The 25098-nt window shown below is 40.3% G+C and overlaps 1 protein-coding gene across 8 annotated transcripts in view; it reads right to left on the bottom strand.

Moving 5' to 3' along the window:
* Positions 1-25098, bottom strand: part of TMTC2 (transmembrane O-mannosyltransferase targeting cadherins 2) — a 674893-nt gene that overhangs the window by 509366 nt on the left and 140429 nt on the right. For all 8 annotated transcript variants that reach the window (XR_004620732.1, XR_004620733.1, XR_004620731.1 and 5 more), the window contains exon 2: positions 4867-5437. Coding sequence is in view for 5 of the 8 variants with exons in the window: in XM_019800450.2 (XP_019656009.1) it covers positions 4867-5437 (571 nt within the window). In the remaining 3 variants the exon portion in view is untranslated. The remainder of the gene's footprint in view (positions 1-4866; positions 5438-25098) is intronic.

The raw sequence follows: 25098 nt of genomic DNA, 5'->3' as shown, positions 1-25098 counted from the left end.
GCGTCTGATCACTACATCCTGATGTAGAACCAAGCTTACGAGTAACATCCAAGATAAACTTTTTCACCACTGGCAACCTCCACCATTCACATCCCGCTTAGCATTAAAATAAGAAAATTGTTACTAGACAAAGATGACTCGAGTTCCAAAAGTGGCAATGCCTCTCCATTTCCTCTCTCATAATACAGTCTCTTCATTTTATTTACGTGAAATACCGCTACAAAATTTAATTTTAAGAAAAGGAAGTTGTCTAGATAATGTACACCTTAGAAGTAACTATAGCAAAATCAAGCTAGTCATCTTTATAGAAATTCTTAAAAGATCAAACGAAAAGGGCTTAGTTTTTCCAAATCAATTTGGGCTATTATTAGAATCGCTATGCTGGTTTTCAGATTTCCTTTTTTTTTCCCCACCTGTAACTGAATAAGTGATTATGAGGCTAATAAAGGGAAAAAAGATGTTTCCACGTTAAAACAGTTAACAGATGTTATATAAGCACAGAAAATGGCCACTAGGCAAGCAATGACTGATGTTTGGTAAGTAAGAAAAATGTTGCTTTTGCTGATTTTATTACCCATGTACCTCCCGGGGTCATGGGAGACTTGTAAAAAATTTTGTGGGCAGATAAAAGTCAAGCATTTATTTGCAAGGCGAGTTTGAGTGTGTTTCAAGGGTTCCTCACCACCCCCCTTACTTTTGACCACATAAAACTAAGTAAGTGAAAGTCATCTAAGAAAGGCTAAAACAATCATTTGATGAAAAGGCAAGAAAACTTATTTTTCGACATTTTTCTGACATACATTTTTTCCAATTCTACCCTCCCAGACCCCACTAACCAGGAATGAAATCCTCATTGTACAAAGGGAAGAGGATAGGATTTTACTTCAACATTTCAGGCATGTATTTTTCCAGAACAAATCTGAAACAAGTGTGAATTCAATAATTTCCTGAGTACCTACTATGTGCCAGATAGTGTGCTAGATGCCAAAGACAATGGAGGCAACACCTTAAATAGAATGCTGAACCTGAAAACTACGTACATTAAAACATTTTAAGATGGTTATGAACAATCGTCTTGTTCACACACATTTCTGAAGATTTTATATTTGGTGGTTTCTTACAAATCCCCCCTACTGGCAACTGAATTATTGTATTATCTCCTGTCATATTCAACCATATCATTTCATAAGTCATGCAATCTCAATAAGTACTTATAATACAAGATAAATGTGTTTGTTTTTAGCATATTCAGAATAGTGCCTAGCACATACAGACTCTGCCTATTAAATACTAAATAGTACAATATGCCAGGTCCTTATTATTTTTCACATACATCAAAGAAACAGAAAACTTGCGTATTTCCCTTGCAGAATTGCGAAAGCCTTTTATATAATATGGACATATGCATCATCTGCATGAATCTTAGAAGTCAAAAAAAATGGCAGCCAAGAATTCTGGCCAAATTCAGCCATCCCAAGGATTTTGTCTGGCCCAAACAGGGTTTGTTTTTAAATCAGTAACCAATATTAAATAACAATGTCATTGAAAAATCCAGAGGTCTGTCTTCCTAGAAAAATCTCCAACTCTCCCAAACCCAAACCTGTACTTTCTTATTACAATAATAGGATGAAGAGGAGTCCTAGAGGTGGGTGTAATCTTGCTTCCACCAGTCCCTTCTGCCTGGCACTAGCGCACATTTGAGTCTGGGGGCCAGGATCTTTTAAGAGGTACAGAACTGAAAACAACACTGTGAAGAAAGAAGCTGAGTGTGACTGCTATGTGAAAAACATTACAGATGAAACTATCAAAACAGAAGGCCTTGCTCCTCTGGTCCTAATAATTTCCAGCTTTAAGAGGACCACCATTTTGGGATTTGAGTACTTGGCTAGTTCAGTGGTTTGCATAATAGAGTTAAACATTTGTGCACTGGAGTTTTCTGTTTATATAAAAGTTATGTTTTAATAGGGCAGGGAAGTTTATTTCATCGGCAAACCATGATGCAGAGTTAATTGGTAAGATATTTAAGATGATTTATTCTTTTAAGGTTGAAAAGGACCTTCTAAAGTCTTTTATTCACTTCCTTCAGTCTCTTCTAACTCACTCCAGGCATAGAAATCTATATATTATAAAGACAGAATATGGAATTTTCTATAACTTCCATATGTAATCTATGCCAGTGTTTACAAGCCCCATAGTCATAAAATTCTAAATGAAAGTTTTTGCTTAAATATTCATGCTGCAGCTTTAGTCGATTCCTAATTCATATGCTTTCAAAACCACTGTATGTTTAAAGACTAACAGAAGTTTATCTTTTGGCCTTCCTTTCTTTAACATAAAGAATTACAATTCCATTGATATTTCTTCTTTCTCTACAACTAATATGTATCAGGTGCCTTCCAAACACTGGGCACCCAGCTCGCACTGGACGCCCCACAATTTCATATGATCTTCACAACAACTCTAAGAGAGAACATTTACAGTCTCCATTTTCATTTCCAGATAAAGAAACAGGTCACTGAAGTAGCCCAAGGTCACTCACCCAGTGTGAGTTAATATTTGATTCCATACTATTTTCTTCTCTTCTAGGGAAGTCATCTGACATTACAACTGTTCATTCATCTTCACACCTTCACCATTGAGTAAAATCATGGCTAGACATGCACAAATATGTATTCTGGTTCTAGTGATCCTACTATTTTCTGGGTGACCTTCACATCTCTGGTTCTCTACCCCTTAGCTGGAAATAAGGGGACTGGCATAGATGGTCTCTACAGTCCCTTGAAAATCTACACTATCTGTTACTGAAATGTTCTCATTAAGCTCATTGGCCCAAAACCTGAGAATGAACGAAAGAATGGGCTTGAGATAGCAACTCTCAGATGAAGGGTTTTGCTGCCCGACTACCTCCCTTGCCCATAAGCAGCGGCTGCCAGACAGTCTAGGCAAGTTTCCATTTGGAAACTTCTCAGGACACTGAATCTTCAAAGTGTTAGGTCCTTTCTCATGGCCCCTGGGGGCGTGGGGGTACACGACTTCACACTCTCTACTGCTCGGAATTCCTTTGCAGGTGATACTTCTCATTTTCTTAAGCAGGACGCTCAGTTACATTTTAATTTCGGATAAACAAAGAATAATTTCTTAGTATAGGTATGTCCCAAATATTGTGTGGGACACAGTTATAATAAGAATCTCTATCAGCAAGTCTGTCCTTGAAAATATGCTTAGAGAACTGAAAATTTCTTAGGAAGGAACTACAGAACGTCCTAAAAGCAAGTCCTGAATTGATATGCCAAAATAATTTCCTAATTCATGAGGCGGTAAAATGGAAATTCTGTAGACTGTCAAAACACAATGTTTCACAGGTTGTCAATGCGAGGTCCCGCAACACGAAGCGTCTGCATCCTCACAGAGGTCTCCCTCCCCACAGGACGAGGACCATGATTTATATGTATTCTAGCTACTATTTCCAGTAAAACAAGAAAGCTTGCTTTTGTTGTTGATATGGGTTTTAAAACAAAAGAAAAAAGATTTATCTCCCTAAATCCTTCTGAGTAATTAAAATTGATTTGAAATTAAGGGTTTGGCTTTCAGACCACGTTGTTTTTAGGCATCAAACTTGACCCAACCAGAGTTTTCTTTTAAAGTTTCAGCATATAATTGAAATCACAAAAGAACTTCATTAAGCACTAGCTACTTGAGATCTAACTGAAAAGGTTATGCTTCCTCACAGAACAGAAGCATATCAGTAATTACCCTGCCTACGAAGTGGGGGGGAAAAAGTCATTTAAAAATAATAATAATAAATGTTTCTATTTCCCTCAATTTTTTGTTCACTTCAATTTCTTCCCAATTTGATTTTAAATAGAGAATTGAGGGCAGGGGAAAAGTAGCCAAAACTAGAAAATTTCACAACATTCCTGATCAGGGTAAGTACCCAAAACCATAACTCGTCACTTAAGCGTCCAAAAGGAAGGAGGACCTGGCCTAAAACATGACCAAGATTTGCAAACACTGGTCAAGTTCACCCCTTACACGAAAAACCAAAGCCAAGGGTGAGTTTACTATGAATGAGAGAGAATGGGGAAACGGGAAGGAGACAGTTCCTCTCTCTCTGCCCAAGACTTCCCCTAACACAACAGCCAAAAACTGGTTCTCTTTAGGGGGACGGGATCTGTGAGCACTTCTGTGACCTTCAAACAACACTGCATTTGAAACAACTAAGGGAATACAAAGGAGTAAATAGGAAGCCCTGAGGCAAAGGTCTTAATTGGCCTCAGGGCAAAACCTATAATAACCTCTTTCTGTTCTGACTCTTCTATTCTTATTCACTACAACAAGGAAAAGGTGAAGATGATTCACTGTTGAAGAATTTGAGTTCCCAGTGCACAGCAGAGAAGGGTTGTTTTCCAAAGTCAGATCAGGAAAAGTACTATTAACAAATGGCAGAGGATTTCCCCTCTATAGAGTTTAGCATCTGGCTCATTATCAGCTCTGATATTTTTACAAATACACATTACAGGCAATTTACTGGATTACAGAGAACTTGGGCCGAAATAAAGAATGAATAAAAATAAATAATAAAGGTGCCTAATCTTTACCAGAAGAAACTGCCCTTCTACCCTCTTTGAAATCATGAAAATAAGTTAAGAAACCCAAGAAATAAAACAGTCTCTGAATGAAACGCATGTTAGTGGGGAAAGGTCAAAAAGGACACTTCCACTTACTGAAGATCAAAACGTAACTTATTTTAGATTCTCTTTGAAGAGGAACAAATACGCTTTCTAAACGGGGGGGGGGGGGGGGGGGGGAGGCCCAGGCAAGGAGACTGCTCAGTAACGCCACGCTGGAGCGCCAACAATCACTTACTTTGTAGATGGTGGGTAGGATCTGCTTCATTTTCAGCCTGTGAAAGACAAAGACGTCATAAACCGCAGACACGGCGAGCACCGTCACCCCCTGCTCCTTCCACAGCATGCTGCAGCCCGCGCACAGGCCGGTGCCCAGGAACCAGCCCCACGTCCTGGCTGAGGAGCCTCTCGTAGAACAGTGTTTCATGTAGCACAGCAACGACAGGAGAAAGAACAGACTCGCCCCGACGTCGGCCCGGCCCACGATTCCTGCCACTGCCTCCGTGTGGATGGGGTGAGAGGCAAACATCAAGCCAGCCATGAAGGTCCAGTATCCGTCCCCGAGGAGGATCTTGGAGAAGCTCGTGAAGACACCAGTGACCGCCGCATGCAGCAGGACGTTGACGAGGTGATAGCTCCAGGGGTTCAGCCCGCCGACGGCATGGTTCAGACGAAAAGAAAGCGTACAGAGTGGCCGGTAGGATTTGTGGCTGCCGCTGTGGGTTAGAAGAGTCCCCCAAAAATCATTGTAGAAAATGTGCGTCCATGGAGTTTCGGGGAGAAGGTCTTGATTAGTCTTGATAGCGCGGCTAAAAAAAAAAAAAAAATTTTTTTTTAATCAAATATAAAATACGTGAAGAAAAAAAAAGTTGACCCTTGACCTACATGGAGGTTAGGGGTGCCGTTGAAAATCCAAATATAACTTTTGACTCCCCAAAAACTTAATAGTCTACGGTCGACCAGAGGCCTTACTGATAACATGAACAGTCCATGAACACGTGTTGCATGCTGTGTGTATTATATACGGTATTCTTACAATAATGTACGTTAGAGAAAACGTTATTCAGAAAATCAGAAGGAAGAGGGCGCCTGGGCGGTTCAGTTAAACGGCTGCCTTCAGCCCACGGCACCTTAGCGGAAGTCCGCTTCTCCCTCTGCCCCTCCCCCCTGCTCCTGCTCGCACATGCACGTGTGCTCTCTCTCTCTCTCTCAAAATCTTAAAAGAAAATCATAAGGAAGAGAAAAGGCATTTACAGCACTGTATTTGTTGAAAAAAATCTAAGTAGAAGTGGACCCATGCAATTCAAACCTGCGTCCCTGTGTCGTTCAACGGTCGACTTTACGTGAGACTTCACGTGACCTTGCTAAGGTACCGCCTTCCCGGAAGCTGTTGTGCGTACCGTGGGGTTCCAGGCATACGCAGGATTAATGCAAATGAGCCTTAAGGAAGGCTTTACGTATAGATTGAATTCAGATCCTCCCCTTAATGCTTAGGAACGCTACAATTAGGGTTATATTTCTTTTCCTCAAAAGCTTTCTGGTTTGTTTGAATGCAAATACATTTGAATATAAACGCGGTTTCTATCAGTGGTTTAAGACTTACTGCCTCAGTTGTCAAAGAACTGCCCTAATAATCATGCGGTATCCTGGCTTAAAATGCAGATGACAGGCAGCTGGTTGATGTGAGGTCTGAGAATCTGCATTTTCTAAAGGGTACAGCCCATGGGATACTAGTGATCCCGGTGTAGGTGATCCTAGTGCAGAGATCTGCTTAAAGCGAGGACTAAGCTCCCTAGTAGAAATAAACTTCAGATAGAGTATCTGTGCCCAGAGGAACGCTTCTCATACATATAAATCACTGGGGAGCAGGGGGAGTCTTGTTAACAGCCAGGTGCTGAGTCAGGAGTTCTGGGGAGGAGCCAGATACCACAGTTCTAACAAGCTCCCAGGTGGAGTTCATGCTACTGGTCCTTGGGCCACACACTTTGAGTAGCAAGGGAGAGCTGGGGAGGCCAGGAACAATGTCTCTTCCCCCATCCAAATGTTTCCTTCTCTCTTTCATTCTAGAAAACTTCAGCCTTTCCCCCTCTGAGTTCTCACAGGACTCATAGTTATCTCTACCAAGTGTCTTGTGTCCTGCTTTTGAGAATTCATAGTTCCAGGTTTGCAGGCCTGGGATCGCCACACAGACTTCAAGAAAGAAACCTAGTACTTGCTGAGAGCTTGCTTTCTTCCAAGCACTGTAATCGTCTCCTTGGCTCTATGTTCTTTAATCCGTAAATGATGAAGTAGATATTATCTACATCTCTCAAGTGAGCAAATTATGGTTGAGAACCAATAAGAGTTCCAAAATCACATAGTTGGAAATAGCAGGGTAGAGTTCCCTGCCCTGTGCTCTTTCCACTATGTTGGGATTCCCAAATGTGATCTCCAAACCAGTGCAAGCATATAAGAAGATACACGGGCAAACCTTGTAAAAATTTTAAGGGTTATATTTATTTTAATGTGTATTTGAAAGGAAATTTAATTATCAAATCAAAGCTGGATTTCATAGATGTTTGCTCAGAATGAGGCTGTTAAAAATTAAAAAGTCAATGTAGAGACAAATATTAAGGAATCAACAGTACTGGTATATGTGGACAAGGTACAAATGTTGGCAAGTAAATGATTCAGTGTGGAGGATCCCTGCTCTAGGCCATTACACCCTCCAGAGAATAGGGGGGCATCTTGACTGTTTTGTATCCTTAGTCCCTCTCTGTACTTACAGAACACAGTGGAGGCACATGAGTTAGGAGGACAGAGAAATGAGACGGTCAGGACACCTACTCCATAAATAGAAAACTCTTGCCTAGTCTGATGTCAGGGCTTTTTAAGGGGTGTGGGCATGTGTGTAGCTGAAGAATATACGACAGAAAGCCTCCTGATGACTTTTATCTCTAGCCCCTCCACCCGTTTGGCTTTTCACTCTGAGACAGGCATGATCAAAGGAATTTGCACATGAATATGACCAAAAACCAGGTTGGCAAAACTCTGGATTGAGGGATAACATGCCTGAATCACAGCTCTGTAATTTACCTGAGTGTCTTCAAAAACAAGAAAATGCAACAGATTCAAACAGATCGAGAAACCCATCCAAGGTAACATAGCCAGTGGAAATAACCGCATTCTAGTTGGAATAAAATGATGGGGCAACTGCTTCTATAAATTTCTTCCCACTTAACCTCTCTGAGCTTCAGTTTCTGTGAAGATAATAGTTGTGGGGGTGTTTTCTGAAGATTTTATTTATTTATTTGAGAGAGAGGGAGAGAGAAGGAACATGACTGGGAGGAGGGGCAGAAGAAAAGTGAGAAGCAGACTCCTCGCTGAGCAGGGAGCCCTACTTGGGGCTCGATCCCAGGACCCAAGGATCATGACCTGAACCGAAGGCAGACACTTAACTGAGCCACCCAGGCTTCCCCATGACGAAAATAGCTTTACCTTGGAAACAATTAACAAACACTTGTAATTGTTCATTCATCCTCTATGTAGACAAGCAGGGACACCTGGGTGGCTCAGTCAGTTGGGTGTCGGTCTTCAGCTTGGGTCACGATCCCGGAGTCCTGGGATTGAATCTCACATTGGGCTCCCTACTCAGCGGGGCTCTACTTCTCTGCCCCTCCCCTGGCTAGTGTGCATTCTCTCTCTCTCTCTCTCTCAAATAAATAAATAAAATCTTCAGGGAAAAAAAAAAAAGAAAAGAACACTGTCTTGCCAATACATGAGTGTTCTGGAGACCTAGTACAAATGACATCTGAGCTCTGTGAGTTGCTGGTGTTATTATTCTATAAAGACTGGGGTACAGTGTTCTAAAACTCCCTTATTAAAGTCAGCTTGATGCAGAGTCTCTGAAATTAGATGCAATTAGGGGTTGGAATTAAAATGTATCAACAGTAGTTGATGATTATCTTTCTTGAGCCAAACACCATGCTAGTCCTTCTACATAAATTATCTACTCATGAGAACAAGTTGACTCTTATAGATACACAATAAAAAGACTGAAGGTCTACTAAAATCATGTCCTAAAAAATACTCAACGTGGCAGAGATAGGTGTTCTCCACTGTTTGATCTCCCCTTTCCCATACTCATAGCTCTTCACTTTTTAGCTGGGTACATGGTCATCTGGAAAAAAGATTTCATTTCCAATTTTCCCTTGCTGTGACGAATTTTTGGCCAGGGCTACATACTACTACTAGAAAGTGTCCTTAACAAAATAAAAAAAAAAAAAACAGCTTAGCATTCTTTCCTCCCTCTCCTCTCTCCCTCGTTCTTGCTGAAGCACAGATGTAATAGCTGGCATTCCAGCAGCCATCTTGGCCCATAAGGAATCCTTAGGAATAGAAGCCATGCCCAGCAGAGCACAGCAAGACTGAACAAAACTGTGTACCTATTATGGTAGACCACACCAGCTAACTACCTCCCCATTTTGTGAGTGTGAGAGATAAATCGCTATCTTGTTTAAACTGTGATATTTGGGGTGTTAGGTAGAAGCAGCTGAACCTAGTCATCAGTGAAATCCTTTGTTAACAGAACCTACTATATCACAGTGGTTTGATTTTCCATATTTATTTTTATTTTTACAAGTCTCCGTGTATCGACTGTGTATTAAATGAATTTCCATATAAATTGGCTTTTAAAATATTAGAAACAGATGTTACTCTGGATCCATTAAATTAAAACACCCTGCTTTGACATTCATCAAGAGTCTAACCCAGAAGTAACTGCTTAAGACTTGATGGGTTATAATTAAAATTTAAAGAAATATGAAAAACTGCCAAACTGCCAAACAGTGTTGTCAGTGAGAGCGGATTTCAAGTAATTCAGAATGAAAAGCCAACTGGCCTCTACTAAACATTAACTGAGATATTGACGTGAATTTCTCTAATATCAACGCAGAAACACTCAGACTATCAAAGTCAGGGCAGTAGAAAGCTCAATAGCAAAGCATTCTGGGAGGCGGCTTTGCTAACGCAGTGAGGAAGGCTGGAAAGCACATTTAGTTCAGGACCATACTTCACCCTTTCACTGGCAGATCCAGATAGGATAAAGAACCACATTCCCCAAACCAGGATTTCCACATGCTATTACTTCAGCTCCGTAACCAACTCCACAAAGACTTTATCAGGGAAAAAAACCACGCCTGCTTTTAAAAAGCTGTACAAAGTTGCCAGAATTTCTTAGAATAATAAATCTAGTAATCTGCAGCAGCTAACAAGATATATTATACATCTAACTCTCACAGAACAAGAGTTTCAAAGCAAAAAATTAACAAATCTCATAATTACACCATGAGAGAAAACTCCGATGAGACACAGGCCTATATGTACACTGTAGAAAAAAATGTAGAGGGGAGTTTTGCTGGAACAAAAGTGGGAGATCAGTCGCTTGGGGCGCCTGGGTGGCACAGCGGTTAAGCGACTGCCTTCGGCTCAGGGCGTGATCCCGGCGTTATGGGATCAAGCCCCACATCAGGCTCCTCCGCTATGAGCCTGCTTCTTCCTCTCCCAGTCCCCCTGCTTGTGTTCCCTCTCTCACTGGCTGTCTCTATCTCTATCGAATAAACAAATAAAATCTTTAAAAAAAAAAAAAAAGTGGGAGATCAAAGTAACACCTTAGCCCTGTGCAAAACATTCTACTAAGGTAGCCTTTAGTATGATAAAATTCTCTGATGGGTGTTATCTGCATAGGAAGGTTTTTATTTAACCAATGAATATTATGGCAAAAGAACATGAAATAAGACTAAATGGTACTGGGCCTTAGTATATAAGTCATGTCACACATGCAAGTCAGTGATAAGGGATGCATGACGCATCCCTCAAATCATATTCAGAAAAATACGAACCCAAAGGGCCTTAATAGAATCTAAATAATCTGCTGGCAAAATGAGAAGTAAAGGTAGTCATTCAACACTAAGCATAATAGATTTTTGCCCATTTGCATTTTCTTACAAGAGTCTAAAATGGAAATAGTAAAACCTATTCTGTGATTTCTCAGCTAATGAGAAACCTTAACTCAAAACAAAATTTCAGGCTGGTATAATTTCTTAGGTTACCGCTGTGAATTGGTGTTGAAAATTCAGAAAGGCACTAAGGAATTAGGAAATTTTCCACTCTGGGAAAGGTGAAGAACATCGGAGCAGCAGATGTGAAAAAGAAATACTTGCAGGCAGAATTCTCCAGAGGACACATGACTGAGAGACCGTCTTTTGAAGCAAAAAGATCCAGTCCCTCAAGTCTTCAAGGAGGTCTTAACCTGTTCTAGTTTTGTTCATTTGTGGCTCTTTGTTTTTGCTGCCTTATGATTTTTCCTTTAGGAAATGTTGACAAAGGCCAACACTATTGTAAAGCTGATGAATGGGGCGACACTGCCATCCTAACTGTCCTTGTGTGTGTTTCTCTCACTGCTATTTTTTCTGTCCATTGACCTTTTCAGTCAGACACCATAAATGATGACCATTAGTCCATCAGAGCAGAAACAAAATGCTTCCATTCTTCAAACATCAAATGGCACGCTCTTCCAAAGTGCTTTCAATGGTTTTACCGAAAGGTAAGTGAAGGCCAAACTTTTAATTAAAAAAAGAAAAAAAAATCAAATGATGGGTTGAAGTTTGTTCTACAAAAGAGCGACGAAAAAGAACGGCCTTTGATGACCTGACCTCACCTGACCTGCTTCAGTGCTACCCAAAGATGCCTGGCTACGCCCCGACAGGATGGTGAAATGCAGAAGGTAAGAAAACTGACTCTAGGGCAAATGACACTAGAGTCCAAGGTACCTCAGTTTTCTCATCTGTATAATAAGGATAATAACTGTACTTGCCTTAAGGGATCATTGTGGGGAATAAATGAGTTAGTAAGCAAAGAGTAAATTGTTATATGTAATAGAATATGTATATTGGACATAATATATATAATATGTCAGCTGCTATCATTATTAGTATTATTACCATCAACACCAAACGAGTGATGCTAGCCATCAGTGCAAACACAGTGCTCTTCATTATAGCCTTCAAAATCTATGGATCATGGTCATGGGTATCTCACTTAAAATTCCTTTAAGCTTTCGTGACATTCTCAAGATAATAATAAACATTTATGAAGTCTTACCCTTGGTCTTTAACAAATTAGTCTTCTGAGTTTCTTCCTACCTTTTGGGCTACCTCTTTCTAACTCTTCTTGGCTAGCATCTCCTTCACATTTGTCTCCCAAATGTAGACATTTCTCCCCTGGTTCTGTTCCCTGACCACCTTTCTCTCTACACGTCCCACCTCCACGGTCAGTCATCTCTGACACCTCCAACTCAAGAGCTTCCCCCTCCCCCTATACCTCCAGCCTGGGTGTTGCTCATGAGCCCCTCCTTCTAACTGCCCAAGTGATTCCCACACCTTAATGGAGGAAGACTTATGAAATCCTGGTTCCTTTAGTACCCCCAGCAGTACCACCTTTGGACAGTTAGCCCCTCAAAAGCTCAGTGCCCTTACCTATGGTTGGTAGATAATAACAATACATCTCACAAACTGTTGTGTTGAACATCAAAGAAGTAACATTAACGTAAAGTGTTTGAAAATTAAAGAGCCATGGGGCACCTGGCTGGCTCAGTCGGTTAAGCGACTGACTTTGGCTCAGGTCATAATCTCAGGGTTCTGGGATTGAGCCCCGCCTCCAGCTCTGCATCAGGGTCCGTGCTTAGTGGGAAGTCTGCTTCTCCCTCTCCCCTCCCCCCCACTCATGCTCACGCTCTCTCTCTCAAATAAATAATATCTGTAAAAAAAAAAAAAAATTACAGTCTGTGCAATGGATACTTGCTGTTGTTTGGAGCTGCTTCTACCCCTAGTTAACAGTGTCCTGTTTTGTTCTGTTTTTTTTCTTTCAAGAATAGCCCACATTTACTCTCAGTCCATATGGACAGGGTGAGGCTGTCTTTACCTCCTGATGAAAGATCATCATATGATTTGGCCAATTAGTGTTCTATAATCACCCATCCTCATTCCTGGCTGTGACAACTGATTTAGCAGCAAGCTGGGTCAATCAGAGTCAAATACAGCCCCAACAGTCTACTGAGAAAGAACATCTTTTGAGAATGAGATGAAATCCTTGGGCTGCTAAAGAATGCCCTGAAAACAGAGCCTACCTAAGAATAAGGCAAAACCAAAGAACCCAGATCTAGGAGACAAAGACGCCATTCCTACTGCAGCTGATCCCATCATGCCTGAAGCTAACACTGTTAACTAAATCAATAAATGGCCCTTACTCCTAAGTTAATTTGAACTGTCATTCTGACATCTACAACCAAAAGAGTGCTAAACAAAACAGGACGTTGGAATTATCAATACTGTTAGTTGCCCTTTTAGTATCTTAAGCTTAATAAGACGGAATCCAAACAATTTTCCTCACGATCCATCCCCTTTTTTCATACAAGCCCCTTATTAAATACTGTCATCCTCCAACACTGTCATCAAGGCTGTGCATGAGGGCTCCTTCTCTCTTCGCTCCCACATCCATTTTTAAATCAGTTAAGGATATTTTTACACTGTTCAGTACCTCAGAAAAAATCCAACTTGCAAATTTCCCTTGAATCCACCTCTAGCTTCTCTGGTCTAGTCTAATTCGGGCTTTTATTTTTTCCTGCCTGTACTGCTTCGCATGCTTACTAAAACTGCCTGTTCATTTTTCTTTCCTTCATTAGGCTTAAGTCCCCTCATGGAAGGAATTATGCCCTATGTTTTTTCCCAGTGCCCAATGCATATTAGGCTCATAATAAATATTTGTTATACGGAAGTAAATAGTTATCCCTGACTGCTTTCTTTCCTCCTTTGATCCACGATACACATGCTGTGGAGAAAGAAACTTCCTGAAATATAACTCTAACACTACTCTGCTCCACAAAAATCCCTCATCATGCCCTATTTCTTACCATAATAAACACCCTTCACAGCCTAGCATTTATAAACATCCCCATTATGCCTTCTGGGCCAATCTCCCATTACTTCTCCATAGGCATCTTAATGTCCTCCAAACTTCCCAGCCTCTAGGCCTTTGTTCAAACCACTTCTTTCCTTCCTCTGCCCGGACTGCTGGTCTTTACCCAGTTACATCTGTCCAAATATGCTCCAACCCCCCATGATCATTTGTGATGCCACAGTCTCCCCAAAGTCTTCCCTAGCTATTGTTGCAAATATGCTTGATTTTGACATGAATACTGACACATTCCCATTAATCACACTGACTTCTTACTACAATTAATAGGGATCCTAAATGGGATGACATGTGGAAGACATTTCAGAAGGAGTAGGAGGAAATAAACGCATTGAAAATGGGGCACAGGTAATTCTAATAGTCCCTCTTCCACCCTCTACTGAAAATCACTGCCCCAAAAAAGCAATTTTGTCATAAGGAAAATAGTTACTCAAAAAAAAAAAAAAACCCAGAAGAAAAAGAAAATCATTTACTTGCTCATATATTCATTTATTCAGTGATGGACTAGACATTATAAAGGGCACTGCAGATAGAACGGTGAGCAAAATAGACTCATCAATTTTGAGAAACAGCTTAGTAGAGGAAGCAAATAAGTGTACAGACAATTTCACTGTAGTATGAAACTACTACTCTAACATGAAATCCTGACTGCTACAGGAGAACAAAACAGACTCCCAGTAGTCTTAGAAAATCCAAAGTTGGGGTACCTGGATGGCTCAGTCGGTTAAGTGGCTGCCTTCGGCTCACGTCATGATGCCAGGGTCCTGGGATCTAGCCCTGTATGGGGCTCCCTGCTCAGTGGGGAGTCTGCTTCTCTTCCCCACCCCCCGCTCCCCGCCTCTCTGGGTCTTGTGGTCTCTCATGCTCTCACTCTGTCTCAAGTGAATAAATAAAATCTTAAAAAAAGAAAAGAAGAAAATACAAAGCTTCCTGAAGAAAAGCATGTCTATATGGAAGGAGTTACATGAATGAGTAAGGGAGTTGGGGAGATGTTGCCAGGCTGATGGTCAATACTTTCAAAAGACCATGAGGCAGAACAGAAGGTGACAAGCTTGGGATCTGAAAAACACAACAGGTTAGTTTGCTGGGGTAAGTGAAGTTTGAGGGATGGAGTAAAAGGAATCACTGGCATTACTCTGTCTTGTACTACTGTCCTTCATGAGATGGAAGGGAATTTGGCTAGATATCAATCTCTCTAATGGTCTTTTGATTCAGCCATTGTCTTGTTAGAACCTGCTTTATTTCCCTAATGCACTGTTAACTCTTAAGAAGTAGAAAAGCATCTAATTTATCTTTTGGAGTCTAGCACACAGTAGGCATTCAGTATATTTCTGATGAATTGAATTCTAACTAAAAATGATTGGGTACTGATAAGCTGCACTCACCTTTTAGAAAAATTTTTTAAAAAATTCTTCGTTGTTTTAAGTATATACGAAACTATCACTTTCGTCTGAAAGTAGTTCACTCACTCGGCACTAACCTCTGCTCATTCAATGATAATTAATTGTGAAAAACCATCAGGTTAATTGGCTTACCCAAATGTCTTTGGCATTCATTTGCCACTTAACCTATAATCCCTTCATTAGAATCCCTCTTTAGGGATAAGCCATTATATCTAGAAAGCTCCAGTTAATATGTAAATACTTGCCTAACAGGAGAGGGGAATGAGAAATACTATAACATCTAGAGCCTGTCTCAGTTTGGGGATAAGGGATGTGTTTCAGAGTCCTTGAGAAACTTAAGGTAACACACGTAAATTTCAGTGTTGGGTGCTGGACTGGTGGGAGCAGGGTTAGGTTTCAAGGTCCCAGCAGAAACAGAAGGCACTAAGCTTTGGGATGAATTTATCATTAGGCATGTAACACATTACTAAGCTTGCTTGTTTCTATCTTGATCTCCCACTACTAGACTGTAAACCCTTCAATGGCAGAGATGATGACTTCCTAAACAACTGGCACTTAAAAACATTTTTTTTTAATTGCCATCTTGTAGATGTTGAATGAAAAGAGGCTGCTGGAGTAATAAAAGGCCTGTTGTCAGACATCCAAGGGACAGGGCCCCCGAGTAATTGCTTGTTTTGTGCAAGTTAAGTCTAAGAATGCTCAGCCTTGTTACTAAAGGAACATTCTTCATGGACCCCTCTTCCATGCCTTTAGGAGTTTTTCCTATGAACAATAAAGGAGTTTTATGAACTTCATCTAACATAGCAATGCTCTCCTGCCCCACCCACAATGCCCCCCCCCAAAAAAAGAAAGAAAAGAAAAAAAGAAGAGAAAAGGAAAAAAAAAAAGAAAAAAAGTAAGATTTTAATTCAAAGCAGCCCCAACTGCAGGTGACCTAAGCCCAGAGCTGCTGGACATTCACTCTCCTAGAGCTTCCTCGGATGAGGCGGCTTCTTCCTCATCCAAGTCTAGAGTTTGCCCAGACACCTGTTTCTCTTACTGGGAGAAAATGTGGAGAAGGAAACTTGGTTCAATATTTTTCAGGTATTCTATAGTTCCTCAGATAAATCAACACTGTCATTTTCAGAATTTCTATAGGAAATATCCAAGAAAAAACTTTAAGTGACCCTAAAATCTAGTTAATAATCCATTTGAAAGAAAGATGTTCATTTCAAAATTAAATGGTCAGTTGCCTAAAGATGTTTTTTAAAGCATTTTTTTAAAGATTTTATGGATTTAAGACAGGGAGCGAGAGAGAGGGAGTGAGTGCGTGGGCGCACAGGAGTGGGCGTGGGGGGGCTCAGAGAGGGAGAAGCAGACTCCCTGCTGAGCAAGGAGCCCGATGTGAGACTGCACCCAGGACCCTGGGATCATGACCTCAGCTAAAGGCAGACGCTTAACAGACTGAGCCACCCAGGCGCCCAAGTATTTATATGAAGAGCATTTTATGAGATTAGAGCAAAAACTAACAGCCTGAGATTATCAGGAAAACCATACTCCAAGCATTTCATTTCCCTGATTAAAAGCATCCTCTACCTTAACATTGGCGTCTTAACACCTTAAAATATTTTCAATGCCTTGCAATTTGCATGATGAAAATATTAATATTTTTACACAATTATTTGTTCACTGTATTCATATCATACCATCCTGCTATAATAAAATATTACAGTCACAACTCACCTACTTCACACTGTACTAAACTGAATCAGTCTCAACTTAAAAGCTTAATGAAAATATCCTGATTCTGCTTTTTCAAGTCTTGAAATTAGTACCAGAAGGGGTACTATGAAGCTTTTTTGCTCCAAAAAGTTAATTCAAGTATATGAACCACTTCAGGACACTACATTATATCATTTATGAATTTCAGTCAGTTTCATAGGTTTTCATAAATTCATAGGTCTATAAAAAGATGATTAAATTTTTTTCTATTTAATATATCAAACTGTTTCCCTTACATGGGGTCTTGAGCATTAGTGATATGTTTTAAAGGACGACTGGTTCCTTATAATATTTTTATTTACAAAAAAATAAAAAATGATTGACTATTTCTTAAGAGAAGAAATAAATATCAGATGATAGTTTTTTCATGATGTTCAAAGCTTTTAAAAATGAATGGGCTCTACTGGACCCCAGATTCCAAGAGAAAGTATAACCACATAGAGTTCAAGAACATGTATTTTGTGCATGGTCTTGTTCTATGTGCTTTTACAGAATAAAAGAAGATGTAATCTTTGTGCTTAAGGATTAGATTATCCAAATGCACTCTAAATAAGTAGGAATGGCAGGCTGAGAATACACCTCTTCAGTTAAAACACTTGCCTTTGTATACAAAAAGTACTTCACACATTTTAGAACAGGTATATTAAGTGCCTAGTAGTTTCTCCCAACTACTCAAGTATTACCCTTAAAAAAAAAAAAATCACATCCTTAAGGAGAAGTCATAAACTTCACTTTTAGGTAAACAAGAGAAGTACTTTCTGACTATGACCACTGCTTGTGAACCCACTAAGAGTTCTCAGACTGAGTAACGACAGACCATGGAAGTTAGGGGGAAAAAATTTAAACCAAGAAACTGATACACTCTACAAAATGAGGTCATGAAGGGGGGGTGGGAATTCGTGCTGCATCGTCCAGATGTTGGGCTTAACTGTTAGCCTAACTCCTGTCTTCCCTGAATTAAGTCTTACCCAAATCACCTTTCTTTATCCACACTTCTCCAGCCAAAGAGAATGGCCAAGAAACTTCCTTCAGCAAAATGTTTGCAATGATCCTTTGTCTTTACCACTTAAAAATTTCCAAATGTTGCCAGTGCATACTTCACAGGTATGTATAGCATAATACCACCTTGCATTTGTATCAAGCTTTTACAGTTTACAGAATGTGCTCATGTTCATGATTATCTTGAATCCCTGTCACCACCCTGTGAGTAAGCGGATGTGGGCAGATACGGGAGAAGTTAAGAGTCCTGCCTGACACAACAGCATCAGTACATTTCAGAGCCACCCACACTGGAACGCAAATCTCAGTTCCTCATCCACTGCGTTATGGGCGAAACTGTAATCCCCACCCCCCCACCCCACCCCCAAATTCATCTATTGAATCGCTAGCCTCAGTACTTCAGAATGTGACTATATTTGGAGATAAGGCCTTTAAAAAGGTTCTTCAGGTTACCTTTAAAAGTTAAAAAGTTAGGGGCGCCTGGGTGGCTCAGTCGTTAAGCCTCTGCCTTCAGCTCAGGGCGTGATCCCGGCGTTCTGGGATCGAGCCCCACATCGGACTCCTCTGCTGGGAGCCTGCTTCACCCTCTCCCACTCCCCCTGCTTGTGTTCCCTCTCTCTCTGGCTGTCTCTCTGTGTGTCAAATAAATAAATAAAATCTTTTTTTTTTTTTTAAGATTTTATTTATTTATTTGACAGAGAGATAGAGACAGCCAGCGAGAGAGAGAACACAAGCAGGGGGAGTGGGAGAGGAAGAAGCAGGCTCATAGCAGAAGAGCCCGATGTGGGGCTCGATCCCATAACGCCGGGATCACGCCCTGAGCTGAAGGCAGACGCTTAACCGCTGTGCCACCCAGGCGCCCCAAAATAAATAAAATCTTAAAAAAAAAAAAGGTTATAAAGTTAAAATGAGGCCATTAGGGTGGGCCCTAATGCAGTCTAACCGGTGCCCTTATCTAAAAAGGACCTTTAGATAGATAGAAGGGGGGGAAAGATGTAGGAGACCACAGTGCAAAGGTGGCCATTTGCAAACCAAGAAGAGGCCTCACGGGAAACCAAACTTGCCTACACCTTGATCTCAGACTTCTCCCTCCTAGAATCGTGTGAAAATAAAATTCTGTCGTTGAAGCCATCTCGTCTGGGGATTTTGTTATGGCAGCCCTTACAAAAGAACACATCTGACTATACCATAGAGACCGTCCTATATAATTACATACGTTATCCTGTTTATCCTTCAGAGTTTCAGGGAAACCAGATTTCACACAAAAGTCTGGTTTTGCCAATACTACGTCTGGTGCTGTTTTTCGATGACGGGTTGAACTGCTTTGTGAGTATAAATAGGACTTTAAGAAGTATCTCATTCTTAGTCCTGCCAGGATTGGTCTATGCTCTCTACCAGAGGAAAGAAATTTCCTGATCATGCCAATGGGGCATTAACGCTAACTAAACACACATAATAAAACACTAGGGCTACTTCATATTTACACTGAGATTGATAAAGTTTAGAAAGCACACACACGCTATCTCATTTTATCCTCACAATACTGCTATAAAATAGGAAACTGAAGCTGGACAGTTAAGTTAAAGAGCACACACTTAGTAAGAGGCAGAGGAAGACCTTGAACACTGTTCTCCAAACTATTCCATTTAACCTTCAAAGCAGCTCTGTTCCTCCACATGTACAATAAATCTCCAACGAGAAGTGTTTCTAAGACGATTTGAAAGTAAAATCCTAGTCTATTATTGCATTTTGTCTGGAATCCATATATCTGCCCTCAAGACTCAATAAAGCTATAAAAAATGCTTTTGTACCATATTCTTTTAATTTCTGCATTTCAAAAAGAAAGTCTTCTTTTAACACTAAGGAGTCTTGGAAAACGTGAGTCAAAGGAAGGTGTTAGTTGTCTTCCAGTGACGGGTGAAAAAGGCAGCTTTTTGTGAAAGCCAAAAACTAACCTATAATTTCATATTACAAAATATAATAGAAAACATATTCTGGCAGAAATTTTGCTGCCTGCATCCCTTTTCGGCTATAAAAGTTACACACACACATACATCTGAGAAAGATCAGACTTTGAACATACTGCAGCAACATACACACACAACATGGGAAGTTTCACCAGGGCTGCCTGTGATGACAGGATACACAGACATTCCTATAATAAAATCAGCTTCACAGCTAAATCAGAGAATCTTTTTGGACACAAGAATATATGATCCCTGATGAAAAACAGATAAGCAAAGAGGAAAACACTCTAATTTAAAACTAACACAGATGAGCCTACACAAAGTACCCAAACATTTGGTCCACAAACCACCAGCAACTCTCTAATTTGTCATGGAAGGCAAGAGAGAATTCATCCAAGAATGAGGAGAGGAGGAGATATTAACTCCACCATTAAAATTTATTGACATTCAGTATATAGTACTTTCTAATATAGATGTCATTCAGCGACCAAACTTTAATAATCAAGAAATAAATTAAGGAAGCTTTCAGGAAGCTCTGGCACTTTTCACTCTGGAGCTCTTTAAATTACAAGGTAGGCACTTAAAATACACATGCTAAATGTTAAAACTATCGGCTCTTTCAGCTCCCATGCTATGAACAGACAAATTAGGAGGCACCAACATGTCTCTGTGAGAATCATAAGCATGGTACATTTTACCCTTTTGCTGACTCCCAAACTGTCAAACTTGGAGCAGTTGGATATTAGGGGTATCTCCCTTAGCCCCCCATTATCTGTGACTGCCTAATCAGCTAACCTCCATTATGTTGGAAACTCCAAAACCAGACCACAAGATGATTTTCATCCAATCTTGACCATCACTGCCTTCACTGAACATAATTTCTGACACACTGGCGATTGCCAATAAAGGAAAAAAATTTTTTTCAACATGCAAGTAACGAGGCTAATAAAGTCCCAAGGCATGAAATGAACAAGTGGAACCAGAGTATAAGAATGGGGGATGGTATTCAATCAGAGTGATCTAAGCACAACAGATCTAATTTTTCACTCCAAACCATAAAAATAAAAGTAAAAATAAAATCTACATCTTTTACCAGAAGAAACTCCTTAAATCCATGTTATATGTTAAACACACACTCATATACTCTAGAGCTAGCCAAATCTTAATTCAAATTCTTCCTCTTAAACTTACTGGCTGAATGGTCCAGTTTTCTCATCTGTAAACTACTGTTTCTGGTGAAGATAAAATAATAAGGGGGTTCTCTTGACACATAGTAGGTGCTTAACAAATGACTGTTACTATAATGAATCACCACCCTTGCCTTTCTGAACTCCATAAAAGAGCACATTTTAAAGGTTATTTATTTAAGCCCAGCATGGGGCTAGAACTCACGACCCTGAGATCAAGAGTCGCAGCATCTTCTCACTGAGGCAGCCAGGTGCCCGAAGAGAGCACTTTTTCCCCCTGAAATGTTGCCCCATATCACTACATCTAGCATTCGGTTATGAACGCTGTCTGTCTTTTCTCTCAGCGTATTCTCTAGGACCTGTCTTCCTCTCTCCACTACTGCTCCAATGTGATACTGTGCCTGTATTAATGTTAAGTTAAGCCCATTAGCCAATGGAAGAACACAAGAATGATGTTCATAGCATTCTAACTCATTGGGGAAGATGGATAACAGCAAAGTTAAGTGACGGGATCAACAAACATAACAGAAAGAAGAAATAGCCACAGGACTTATGTCATAGCACACAGCCTAATCAGGATATTCTGGGAAAGGGCTTCGTTGGAAGAACAACGGTTACATAGCACCAAAGAAGCTGGGCTTGGGATTTCTTTCGGCCTAAAGAACATCAGTTCTAACAAAACAACTGTAATGTGATCTGCAAACTTTTTTATTTTTTAAGCTACCCCTATTTCTTCTTGCACAAAGTAGGAAAATAATTACTCCAGGCATTTCCAATCACACACACATCATTATGTTTTCAAGGACAGCAACTTCTAAAAAGCAGGACAATACATATTAGACTTCTTGTATCTTTGCTACTAAAAATAAAAGTCAACACAATATTTGAAAAATGTCTTCTTTACCATCTTCATATAAGCCAACGCTATGCACGTGGGCAGTAAACAGGCTATAATTTATGACGGCCTGGAATATGATCTAGAAAAGTTTTAAGATCAGAAACGCGATCACCTCTTGGAAAAGGTGATTACTTACTCTATGATGGTCACTCCACTCACAGTAGATGGATTTTCACATTGAAAAACTAACATTAAAAGTTACCTTGGTGAGGATAGCAGAATAGGCATCCCCAAATGCTCTATCGGTCCTGTCTTCTAATAGTTTCTTTTCTGAGGGCATCCTGGAGAGAAGTTCAATCATTCTAATGGCAATATAACTGTACTGCAACTCTCCAAGGGCATTTAGCACCTTCAAAAGGAACTCCAAACTCTGCTGTCTTTAAAAGGCAGTGGGTCAGTGGGAAAAGTCATTTCTCAAAGCTCCAGTGAACTGGCACTCTGCTTTTCGGCGGCCAGAGAGATAAAGTGTACAGCCCCAGTAACAGAACTGCCTTTCTTTACTTTTTAATGCTTGTCCATTTCAGAGTCCCCAAGAGTAATCATGGCATCATACATAGCTTGGACTGTGTATGCACGTGTTTTGACAGAGCAGGTAGGAAAATCATCCACCAACTGTTCATTTTAGATGAACATCTGACAAAGGTTACAAGAAATACAACAGAAAAGCACCTTCCTATCCATCCCAAAAGGGGAAAAAAAAAAAATCATCTCATCATTGTCACCCCTCAGAATTTAAGTGAAAATAAACCTCCTCAAAGGGAAGACATGTTTTTTATTTCCCATTCTGAAAGCACACCAGGTACGCGCATGTTCAAATGGCAGTGCATTCGTCTGGAATGTGAAAGACCATGGGGTTCACACATATAAAGATCAACAGTTGTTTTAGAAATTAACTACACCACATCTTAAACTTCTACATAAGTTCTAAACTGATCCAGGTGTTATCATCAGGGTAGAAACAGATGCAGTGTTAGCACATTAAACTGTGACTCCAGCTCCAACACTGCCTAATGGGCTCCACATGCTGAAAATGATCATCATGGTAGGACGTGCACGCAACCAAAAGCTTAACTTTCAAACAAAACAAGAGTTTCATTATCTGCATCATACTCACCAACAACTACTCTGGGACTCCCACTGTTTTTCCACTGCTTATGGTGCATTAGTAATTTTGAGGGAGGGAAGTGATGGTGGGAGAGTTAATGTAACAAAGAACAGCAAAGCTACAGTTGTCACAGGGTGATGACATCATGACACCAACGCTGTCACCACTAAAAAGTGAGCACTGGCTGCACCAGCCTATTTTATCTTGTGATTCCATCTGGATTCCCAAAGTGAAGAAAGGAGATGAGAATGATGGAGAAGTTTAAATAATAACCATGATGACTTCATGTATGTACAGAACTTTCTAGTTTTTAAAATATTTTTATAGGCACCATCTTTTTAGTGAAGAAAATAAAGCTTGCCATCCAAGATCACATAGGGAGTAAGACAAAGAATTAGGGGGAAAAAAAACCCAGATCATTGGACTGGTCTTCTAATGCTAGTTCTACTCTGTAGAGTTTCCAGCCGTGTTACCTCTGCACTGAAGAGGCCCTTTGCCCCCATTCCACGTATAATGTGTGTNGGGGGGGGGGGGGGGGGGGGACTTGGAATATTCCAGAAGAAGAAGAAAGGAGCCTAACTGTATTGTAGTCAATTCCCTCTGGCCCACACCATTTCGTTTGCAACTAACAGCGCTGACTAAATGGTCTAAATGATGCCAAGTTAGTGCAACATACTGGAAAGCTGTCTGGAGCGGAAGGGATTTCACCAAGGAGTGTTCTGCATTTATTGAGTTTTCTATTGACCAAAAAGCCTTACGGTCTTCAAATAACAACTTCAAAAACAGACAATTAAAATAATGCCAAACAATTTTTTTACAGTTTTTCCACTTCCGGAATTCAACTCCAATGCAAACTAAGTTGTTGTTGCTTTTTTTAACTCTATTGGGAAGTCATCATTGTATATTTCTTGAGTCATTTAATTTTTAAATCCACCCTTATTTCCTGAGCTTCAGCCTCAGTACATATTTTGCATCAAGCAGACCTCAGTAGACGGTTAACCTCGAGGCAAGCCAAGTTCCAAGTTCCAGTGTAACTCATATGAAAAATAAAGCTGCTGTTATGACAAGCAGACAACATATGTCCAAATCACATCTCAAGGGGAAGACTTCAAGAATAGGTATTAGAGTTTTTGTCAGAAGATCCTTCTGGAGGGGCGCCTGGGTGATTCAGTCAGTTAACCAGCAGCCTTCGGCTCAGGTCATGATCTCAGGGTTCTGGGATCAGCTCATGTTGGGGCTCCCTGCTCAGTGGGGAGCCTGCTTCTTCCTCTCCCTCTGCCCCTCCCCCCTGCTTGCGTGCACTCTCTCTCTCTCTCTCTCAAATAAACAAATAAAATCTTCAAAAGAAAGATCCTTCTGGAAACTGGTCTTCTATATTTTTAATCTAACACTATCTTATTTCGTCCTTTTTGACTAATGTATATAGTATACAGATTAGAAACTAAGTGAATTAGAGGATAAAGAGGGGAAAAAATGATGGCAGAGGAGCAGTAGGAAACTTTGAGATTTGTGAGAGAGAACACTACACAAACTTCTCAGCCTACCTGTCTCGACAATAATGGAGGGATGGAGGCAGGCCAAATGATTTTGCTTCTTCTGTGCTATGTTGGAACTTACCATTATAAGAACTAAAGCTGAATAACCTTCATTATTGGCAAAAGGGGTAAATTACTAGTTTGGTGTCTCTATTAGTTTCCTTTTGTTACCGTACCAAATTACCATATACTTAGGGCAAAAATTCACAAATTTATTATCTTATGGTTCTGGAGGTCAGTCTTAAGTCCAAAATGGGTTTGTGTCATCAAGGTAATAGCAGAATAGTGCTCCTTCTGGAGGCAACAGGGAAGAATCCAGTTCCTTGCCTTTTCCAGCTGATCGAGGCCATTCTTTGACTCCACCCCTTTTCTCCATTTTAAAAGCCAGCAATTAATTACATCACTCAGCCTCTGCTTCCACAGTCTCTTTGATTCTGACTCTCCTGCCTCCCTCTTTCCATTATAAGAACCCTTGTGATTACATAGGGTCCAATCAGATAATCCAGAATACTCTCTCCCATTAAAAAAATCTTTAACCACATCTTCTGAGTCCCTTCTGCCATGAGAGAGAGTATATTCATCAGGTGCTGAGGATTACAATACAAA

This window comes from Ailuropoda melanoleuca, chromosome 15, assembly GCF_002007445.2.
Source record: "Ailuropoda melanoleuca isolate Jingjing chromosome 15, ASM200744v2, whole genome shotgun sequence".
NCBI lineage: Eukaryota > Metazoa > Chordata > Mammalia > Carnivora > Ursidae > Ailuropoda > Ailuropoda melanoleuca.
The sequence above is the reverse complement of the archived record's forward strand: the minus strand, read 5'-3'. Positions and strand labels throughout refer to the sequence as shown.